Source organism: Panulirus ornatus, chromosome 2, assembly GCF_036320965.1.
Source record: "Panulirus ornatus isolate Po-2019 chromosome 2, ASM3632096v1, whole genome shotgun sequence".
In the NCBI taxonomy this organism is placed as follows: Eukaryota; Metazoa; Arthropoda; class Malacostraca; order Decapoda; family Palinuridae; genus Panulirus; species Panulirus ornatus.
Window position 1 is genome coordinate 93,916,543 of NC_092225.1, and position 10,444 is coordinate 93,926,986.

Sequence of the window (10,444 nt, forward strand, 5' to 3'; positions counted from 1 at the left end):
AGGAGCAGAGTCAGTGTGTCAGTAACTATGACGTGAAGGACCATGTATCAGTGATGGGTGATCTAACTTTGATGCGAAAGACCATGTATCAGTGATGGGTGATCTGAATGGAAAATCGGGTGATGTGGCAGTTGAGGGTGTATAATTAGGGAGTGTGAAGTACCTAGAGTTAAGAATGAAGTAGTGAACAGCTTGTGGAGTCGTGTGCTTGAAAGGGATTGGAGATTTGGAATAACTGATTTAGAAAAAGGGACATATACATAAGCATACTCAGGCGAGTGGGGTATATGGCAGGAGGGACGTATTGGACTATATATCAACTGATAGGAGTGATATAGAGACTTTTGGATTTCAGTGTGTAGAAAATGGCAGCTGGTGGGATGTCCAATCACTTCTTGGTGGTAAAGAAGGTCACCAAAGTTTGTACAGACTTTTGGACGAGGAAAATATTTGGGTAGGAAGCGGGTGGTGAAAGTGAGTGAGCTTGGTGAAGAGGCCTGCGTGACGAGATACCGGGAGAGACTGGGTGAATAATGGCTAATGGTGAGAGTAAATGAAGCCTGGGGAATGGGCGAGAAATGGGAGGCATTCGGGGAATCAGTGCTGGCATGTGCGACACAAGTGCTCGGCCGGCACGCGGGAGAAGGTGGGGCCAGCTGAGACAGGGTAGTGAGTGGTGGATGAGGAAGTACAGGAAGTACAGAAGTTAGTGAAGGGAGAGAGAGAGAGAGAGAGAGAGAGAGAGAGAGAGAGAGAGAGAGAGAGAGAGAGAGAGAGAGAGAGAGAGAGAGAGATTGTACGAGCGTTACTGGAAGGAAGAAGGGCAGGAGTCTATTCTGAAACTCTTACTCTCAGATTGGATCAGGGGTTGACCTCAGAGGGAATAAGGGTGTCCTATGGAAGGTAGAGATGCCTTCGGAGAGCCAACGGATGACCATGGAAGGCCGAGGAGTGACCTTCGGAAGTCAAGGGGTGAAGACGAAGGTCACGGGGAGTTCAGTAGATGGATCTAAGGAGGTCAAGCGTTGAATCTAGGGAGGTCAAGTGTTAAATCTAAGGAGGTCAAGAGATGGACATCCAAGAGTACAAAGAGTGGATCCAAAGAGGCCATGATGGGATTGGCCTTGGAATACCATGGGGGGTGAACGTTGGAGTGATCTGGGGTAACTCTGGGGAATAGGGAATGACCACTCCCATGGGGAAGGGAGGGAATACTCGAGAGGGAGGGAGGGACGGGGGAAGATGACCCACGAAGAAGAGGAGGTGGAGGAGGAGGAGGAGGAGGAGGTGGAGGAGAAGGGAGGTGGCGATCGAGGAGGGAGGAATGAGGTAGCTAACCCTTGGGCTGAAGAAGGGAGTAACGAGGGAAAGAGAGATTGACTACAGAAGGTGTAGCGAGTGACTCTTAGAGGAGGGAAAGAGGTTACTCATCTCGACAACTGAGAGGACCTTGAGGGATGAGGGTGACTTGCCAGAGGAAAGGGAGTGATTATAGAACACCAATGAAGGAAGAGTGTGGCCCTGGGTGCAAGACCTGATGTTCTGGGGGAGGAGAGACAGAATCTGATATCACGGGAGAGTGTGACTTCAGAAGGCGTGGCGTGAGATAATGGAGTACAGGGAAACGAATTCAGGGGGTAAAGAGGGACCTCTGTGGGGGAGATGGGGGCAGTCGTCTCTTAAGGGTAAGAAGCGATCCTATAACTTAAGGAAGAGCATGGGAATGATTCTGAAGGAAGTCACCTTCGTAGGGAAATGGATATATTCTCTGGGGGTAGAATAACGTCCCTGGGGGCAAGGATGTTACCTCAAGAGGTGCAAGACGAACTGGAAATGGTCATTTACCTTGGAAGAAAAGCCCACTGGGGTGTTTGAGAGCAGCCTTGGCCAGGGTGAGCCACAGGGCGGTGTCAGCACCTTCAGTAGCAGACCTCAGGTTGTCCTTCATCTGGGGAGGGACAACACCCTGGTGTTACTATGATAACAGAAAGTAAATCAACATTCAGTGGTGAGAATCTTCAAATGAGATTTGACTATATTTTCCTCTCAACTTCTTTTTCCTTACTCTTAAATGGAGGCATCTAAACTCTCACCTACATTCCAAGCATAGGAAAGATGTACAATGCCCCTCCTTTTTTTTCCTTACAAATCTACTTACCTACTTTTACCACCTACTTATCAACCACACACTGTTAAATACTTAAAGACTCGAAACACTTAATCAAGTAATATCACACGACTCAACTCTCCAACAGGAGATTCAACTACTTTTAAACCTCAATGTCAACTTTTTCAGGATCGAACTTGATGGACATTATCCTCACCGATTCGTATCCCTGTGGCATAGAGTTCCTCACGGCAGGAGTGTCGGTCCAGCCAGGGTGCATGGCGGAGAAGTGAACCTTATCGTACCTCTGTGCAAACCACAACGCCATAACAACCTGGTGGAACAAGAGGTAAAGGTGACGAGGACGACACAGCTGATAATGAGTGATATCATGACTATAAATTTGTATTTACATCCCAACCCAGTCTAGGCCCTTGGGGTATATCTATCTATCTATCTATCTATCTATCTATCTATCTATCTATCTATCTATCTATAAATATATATATATATATATATATATATATATATATATATATATATATATATATATATATCCAAAGGTGACTTTATATTAAGGGTGTTTATATATGTACGAACAGCTGACTTGCCTCGTATACTTTTCTATTAACAAGACCATATTCCAACTAGCCACATTTCTGAATGTTCTTAGCCTCTTTAAAATGCTTGGCACTATCTACAGATATATGCAGGTGCAATTCAGGTCCATTAGGTTAATCAGTTACATAGATAGATAAGATAAAACTCTCGTTCAAGTATACTGGGCCTTAGGATTGAAGTGCTCTGTCAGGCCATGAGATAGCATGCAACTCTCCCATATGTTTTGTCTCTATCTTCCTATCAGTTAGGTAACTTCTGATTCATTCCAGATGCTCTCTCTCTCTCTCTCTCTCTCTCTCTCTCTCTCTCTCTCTCTCTCTCTCTCTCTCTCTCTCTCTCCAATTTAAATGTGGGCTTAATTAATATTCAAATGTATATATCATCTTCTCTATCACCTCAAAAGCTTCTTTTACTTTTTCTTCACTCCTAGTAACTACAATATTTTCTGTGCCCCTTTTCTCAACTTCAAAGAACTGTACCCTCCCTATACCCATTTTCCCTTCTACACAATCCACCATAAGCCATTCCTCACTCACTCATTCGTGTTTTACTCTCCCTAAGATATTTGTCTGAATTTCATTACCACGATCCCCCCTCGGTTCCAATGTCACCTCTCCCTTGAGCCATATATATATATATATATATATATATATATATATATATATATATATATATATATATATATATATATATATATATATTGTCTTGGAAAATCGCATGTTTACCAAATAGCATCCTAGCTACGTCTCTTCGTTGTACATCAACTGACTAGCCAGTCCAGTAGCGTAACTCCTTCCCTCAACACCATTCACCCACAGTACCCTCATCCCTCCCTCAACATTCACCCACAGTACCCTCATCCCTCCCTCAACATTCACCCACAGTACCCTCATCATTCAACTCACATCATGCCACCGCCTATTGTCAGCTCCTAGTAATATGTCTTTCAACTTCCCTCACAGTTTTATCACCGTGTCTGGGTGCTGACCCTAATCGGGCGACTTTCTTTCCACCTCTGTGTTTTCAGCTTCGTCCCAATCAAGCGATTTTTGTCTCATGATTTCTTACCATCTGGCTCACAGCTGGTGTGTTTGTTTTTTTATGTAAATGAATTATTCCTCCAGTGACCAATTTCTGTTACGTTCTCATACGAGTGTGATTCGTTTATAAGTGGGATGTGTCTCGTTTCTAAATTGTCTCTACTTCAACTTTTGAGTTCTTACGTTACTTTTCCTTTTTTCTGAGCTTTGAATTACCACTGTTAAGCAACATTTTCTCTTCTATCTCTCCTTTTTCTTCCTTTTCTTCTCCCTCACTTAATGTCTTTTGATTAAGCTTCCCCTGGTCTTCATATATCACCCCTCTGGTTGTCACCCTCATACTTTTACACTACAGTTAAGTAGGGAGCTCAAGACTGATAATTTCCCCTAAGTCTCTTTTCTCCTAACATGGGTCAGTCTATGACTACTACACTCCCCTCCCCTGGGAATTAGCTCCATCACCTCACACACACACACACAGTCTTTGAGGCCTGACCTTAAGAACATCTTCGGACAAATCTATTTCCTTTGCAGTAAGGTGGCCATACATATGTATATATACTGGTGATGCGGGCTTTAAGTGCCATATATACGATGCAAATATATATATTACTAAGCGTCTATGTATGTGTGTATATAAACCTGCATCTGTGTGCACTCGTTTATCCATCTATATACATCCTCATAGTGCAATTAAACCTGGATATCACTTACATTCTCATTGTACAATATAACCAGGACATTATTCAACATTCCAACTACCTCACACTTCCCCCAAAGACCCATTTACCAAGCTAGTAATGATGCCTCACACCACAACACCACGGGCCATCATCTTCTTACACGTCTATCCTGAAGAAGGAGGAGGAGGAGGGAAAACAATCAGATGTATTTACCTGTTGTCTCTTAGTCTGGGCGTAGACAAGTTTGCCGTCGAAGGGCTCCATCTGTTCGTGCATGAGGTCGAGCGGGTCAAGCCTGACCAAGAGCAACCCAGCTGAACTGACCATGATCACACGAGCATCCTCGTACCTGCGAACCATCCAGACCAGTGAGTCACACAGGGACCTCAACTACACGTCGTAAGCCACACCATAAAGGAGTGCAATGCCAATTATACTCACTGGCTGAATGAAGTTTTTTTTTTCCTTGGCTTCGGAATTTAGGTTAGGTCTGAGACTCACTCCTATGCCAGAAGAAGATTCTGAATTTTCTACTTCGAAGCGGGACACATTGAATCCTAGCTCCATCAAGCAATGAAATCACGTTAATTGACCTCTCTCTCTCTCTCTCTCTCTCTCTCTCTCTCTCTCTCTATATATATATATATATATATATATATATATATATATATATATATATATATATATATTGGTGAGTCACACAGGGACCTCAACTACACGTCGTAAGCCACACCATAAAGGAGTGCAATGCCAATTATACTCACTGGCTGAATGAAGTTTTTTTTTTCCTTGGCTTCGGAATTTAGGTTAGGTCTGAGACTCACTCCTATGCCAGAAGAAGATTCTGAATTTTCTACTTCGAAGCGGGACACATTGAATCCTAGCTCCATCAAGCAATGAAATCACGTTAATTGACCTCTCTCTCTCTCTCTCTCTCTCTCTCTCTCTCTCTCTCTCTCTCTCTCTATATATATATATATATATATATATATATATATATATATTGGAAATGATCACAATTTTGCGCGTGATCAAGATATTCCTATGAGTCCACGGGGAAAATGAAACACGATAAGTTCCCAAGTGCACTTTCGTGTAATAATCACATCATCAGGGGAGGCACAAGAGAGAAGTATAACAGTCAGTTGATATACATCGAAGAGACGAAGCTAGGACGCCATTTGGTAAACATTCGTCCTAGCTTCGTCTCTTCGATGTCTATCAGCTGACTTATATTTCTCTCTTGTGTCTCCCCTGATGATGCGATTATTACTCGAAAGTGCACTTGGGAACTTATCGTGTTTCATTTTCCCCGTGGACTCATAGGAATATATATATATATATATATATATATATATATATATATATATATATATATATATATATATAATCAAACATATCTGTTTCTATTTAGAAAGAAAATGGGAGGCGGGTCACCTTTGCATGATGGGGAGGAGGGTGAGGGTGATGATGTAGGCTGCCAGGGTGTTGGTGGCGAAGGTAGCTTCGATCCCATCCTCGTCGTAGGCTCGCTCGCTCACCACGGTGCACGCGTTGTTGACCAGGACGTGCACGTACTCCTGCTGCGAGGCGAACTTGTGGGCCCAGGTGGCTACCTCCCGGGGCTTGGAGAGGTCCACGACGTGCAGGAAGACCTTCTGCAGGAGGGAGGGAGAGACACACGGTGGATTATGTTACTCCTCCTGAAGTTAAGAGGACAAGATCAATGGTGGATTATGTTACTCTTGAAGTTAAGAGGACAGGATCAATGGTGGATTATGTTACATCTGAAGTTAAGAGGACAAGATCAATGGTGGATTATGTTACTCTTGAAGTTAAGAGGACAGGATCAATGGTGGATTATGTTACATATGAAGTTAAGAGGACAGGATCAATGGTGGATTATGTTACCCCTGAAGTTGATTAAGACGAGACTAATCTAGCTTCGCTTAATTCCTGAAGGACCCATTTTGGAATAAGCATAACCTGGTACATTTCAAAAGACAGGTTATTCTTTTATATATTTATATTTTTTTCCACTTCCATCAAAATTCGTCAAATACTTTTCCCTCTCGTCAATTCATTTTCCCCCCATTTCATTAACCTCTCTCCATTTCAGTTCACACCCGGCCTTGACGTGGGCATCTGTTCGTGACTGGAGCCTCCAACGTCAACAGAAAGGTAGTTAGGTAGTTGAGACAGTTAGGGACGTAAGGACAGGTAAGTAGAGGCAGTAGGAATATCACCATCTCACAGTGATGGAGTTGAGGCATTAACAACTAGACTGCCCTTTCTCAGGATGTGATGAGGTGATACAAGACAGGTCAGTGACCAGACTGGTGAGGTAACTGGCACTAGTCATACCACTGGTAAGGTAAATGACACTAGTGATACCACTGGGAACAAGGGGACGAGAGGAAGGGAACACACTAGCAGAGTCACTAAGAACAAGGAATAAGAGGAAAGGAACACCCTGGAAGTCACTTAAGAACAAGGAACAAGAGGAAAGGAACACCCTGGAAGTCACTTAAGAACATGGAACAAGAGGAAAGGAACACACTGGAAGTCATTTAAGAACAAGGAACAAGAGGAAAGGAACACACTGGAAGTCACTTAAGAACAAGGAACAAGAGGAAAGGAACACACTGGAAGTCACTTAAGAACAAGGAACAAGAGGAAAGGAACACACTGGAAGTCATTTAAGAACAAGGAACAAGAGGAAAGGAACACACTGGAAGTCACTTAAGAACAAGGAACATGAGGAAAGGAACACACTGGAAGTCACCTAAGAACAAGGAACAAGAGGAAAGGAACACACTGGAAGTCACTTAAGAACAAGGAACAAGAGGAAAGGAACACACTGGAAGTCACTTAAGAACAAGGAACAAGAGGAAAGGAACACACTGGAAGTCACTTAAGAACAAGGAACAAGAGGAAAGGAACACACTGGAAGTCACCTAAGAACAAGGAACAAGAGGAAAGGAACACACTGGAAGTCACTTAAGAAAAGAAAACAAGAGGAAAGGAACACACTGGAAGTCACTTAAGAACAAGGAACAAGAGGAAAGGAACACCCTGGAAGTCACTTAAGAACAAGGAACAAGAGGAAAGGAACACACTGGAAGTCACTTAAGAACAAGGAACAAGAGGAAAGGAACACACTGGAAGTCACCTAAGAACAAGGAACATGAGGAAAGGAACACACTGGAAGTCACCTAAGAACAAGGAACATGAGGAAAGGAACACACTGGAAGTCACTTAAGAACAAGGAACAAGAGGAAAGGAACACACTGGAAGTCACTTAAGAACAAGAAAACAAGAGGAAAGGAACACACTGGAAGTCACTTAAGAACAAGGAACAAGAGGAAAGGAACAGTAAGAAATGTTATAACAGAAGTCAAGTAGCAGTAACACAACCACTTGGGATAATAGAAGATAACGTATGATAACACCAGAGAACGCCCTCTGATAACGTATGATAACACCAGAGAACGCCCTCTGATAACGTATGATAACACCAGAGAACGCCCTCTGATAACGTATGATAACACCAGAGAACGCCCTCTGATAACGTATGATAACACCAGAGAACGCCCTCTGATACCGTATGATAACACCAGAGAACGCCCTCTGATACCGTATGATAACACCAGAGAACGCCCTCTGATAACGTATGATAACACCAGAGAACGCCCTCTGATAACGTATGATAACACCAGAGAACGCCCTCTGATAACGTATGATAACACCAGAGAACGCCCTCTGATAACGTATGATAAGTACGAAGCAAGGACTTAACCCCCCCCACCCACCCACTCATACCCACTGGGGAACATCATGGATGCAGTACCACTGAAAAAGCCACTGGGAATGATAAAGTAAAACGATTGATAAAGATAAACAAAGGACTTGGGTAGCGACGGCAGAGGGACTACTTAAGAGACAAGTCGTAAAGTAGTGTCGTAAAACGCGCGCACTACTAATAAAACTACAACCATTTAAGTAAAGCTAAGGGGGGGGGGGGGGAGCAAGGAGCACTTAAATAGAAGAACACAAGTTGCGAAGGATGAAAAAAAGGAAAGAAACAGAAAGAAAGAAAGAAGGAAGGAGGCAATCTTCATTACGTCACCGAGATAGAATAATGATTGCGCCGAGAGAGAGAGAGAGAGAGAGAGAGAGAGAGAGAGAGAGAGAGAGAGAGAGAGAGAGAGAGAGAGAGAGAGAGAGAGAGTCTTACATCGTTGCCAGTCGAGGCGATGATGTCAGATCGAGCAGCCTTCCCTGCGTCCTGGTTGCGACACACCATGTGCACGTAAGCGCCGCGCTTGGCCACCTCGGAGGCGATCTCGAAGCCGATGCCGCTGGAGCAGCCTGCAAACATAAGTGAAGTGACTGGTCAAGGTGGCGATGGTGAGGCGGGAGGGAAGGAGATGGTGAGGTGAAGCGGGAAGGATGATGGTGAGGTGAAGCGGGAAGGAGGATGGTGAGATGAGGCGGGAGGATGGTGAGGCAGGTGTGTGTGTGTGTGTGTGTGTGTGTGTGTGTGTGTGTGTGTGTGTTTCTGGTGAGGGAAGATAGTGAAGGGAGGGCTGGCATATTGTGGTGAGGGGTGGCATATTGTGGTGAAGGGTGGCATATTGTGGTGAGGGGTGGCATATTGTGGTGAGGGGTGGCATATTGTGGTGAGGGCTGGCATATTGTGGTGAGGGGTGGCATATTGTGGTGAGGGGTGGCATATTGTGGTGAGGGGTGGCATATTGTGGTGAGGGGTGGCATATTGTGGTGAGGGGTGGCATATTGTTGTGAGGGGTGGCATATTGTGGTGAAGGGTGGCATATTGTGGTGAGGGGTGGCATATTGTGGTGAGGGGTGGCATATTGTGGTGAGGGGTGGCATATTGTGGTGAGGGATGGCATATTGTGGTGAGGGGTGGCATATTGTGGTGAGGGGTGGCATACTGTGGTGAGGGGTGGCATATTGTGGTGAAGGGTGGCATATTGTGGTGAGGGGTGGCATATTGTGGTGAGGGGTGGCATATTGTGGTGAGAGGTGGCATATTGTGGTGAAGGGTGGCATATTGTGGTGAGGGGTGGCATATTGTGGTGAGGGGTGGCATATTGTGGTGAGGGGTGGCATATTGTGGTGAAGGGTGGCATATTGTGGTGAGGGGTGGCATATTGTGGTGAAGGGTGGCATATTGTGGTGAGAGGGTGGCATATTGTGGTGAGGGGTGGCATGTAGTGGTGAGGGGTGGCATATTGTAGTGAGGGATGGCATATTGTGGTGAGGGGTGGCATATTGTGGTGAGGGGTGGCATATTGTGGTGAAGGGTGGCATATTGTGGTTGAGGGGTGACATATTGTGGTGAGGGGTGGCATATTGTGGTGAGGGGTGGCATATTGTGGTGAAGGGTGGCATATTGTGGTGAGGGGTGGCATATTGTGGTGAGGGGTGGCATATTGTGGTGAGGGATGGCATATTGTGGTGAGGGGTGGCATATTGTGGTGAGGGGTGGCATACTGTGGTGAGGGGTGGCATATTGTGGTGAGGGGTGGCATATTGTGGTGAGGGGTGGCATATTGTGGTGAGGGGTGGCATATTGTGGTGAGGGGTGGCATATTGTGGTGAGAGGTGGCATATTGTGGTGAAGGGTGGCATATTGTGGTGAGGGGTGGCATATTGTGGTGAGGGGTGACATATTGTGGTGAGGGGTGGCATATTGTGGTGAGGGGTGGCATATTGTGGTTGAGGGGTGACATATTGTGGTGAGGGGTGGCATATTGTGGTGAGGGGTGGCATATTGTGGTGAGGGGTGGCATATTGTGGTGAGGGGTGGCATATTGTGGTTGAGGGGTGACATATTGTGGTGAGGGGTGGCATATTGTGGTGAGGGGTGGCATATTGTGGTGAGGGGTGGCATGTAATGGTGAGGTCATGTATCATAATACGTAGACATACAACAACAGGTCATTATAACTACCAGTAACAACCAC

At 45.0% G+C, this 10,444-nt stretch overlaps 1 protein-coding gene across 5 annotated transcripts in view; it reads right to left on the minus strand.

The window, feature by feature from the left end:
* Positions 1–10,444, minus strand: part of LOC139758516 (uncharacterized) — a 105,078-nt gene that overhangs the window by 19,772 nt on the left and 74,862 nt on the right. For all 5 annotated transcript variants that reach the window (XM_071680047.1, XM_071680063.1, XM_071680040.1 and 2 more), the window contains exons 4-8: positions 8,689–8,822; positions 5,889–6,109; positions 4,665–4,800; positions 2,325–2,441; positions 1,846–1,948 (exon numbers count right to left, since the gene is read on the minus strand). In XM_071680047.1, the coding sequence (XP_071536148.1) occupies positions 1,846–1,948; positions 2,325–2,441; positions 4,665–4,800; positions 5,889–6,109; positions 8,689–8,822 (711 nt within the window). The remainder of the gene's footprint in view (positions 1–1,845; positions 1,949–2,324; positions 2,442–4,664; positions 4,801–5,888; positions 6,110–8,688; positions 8,823–10,444) is intronic.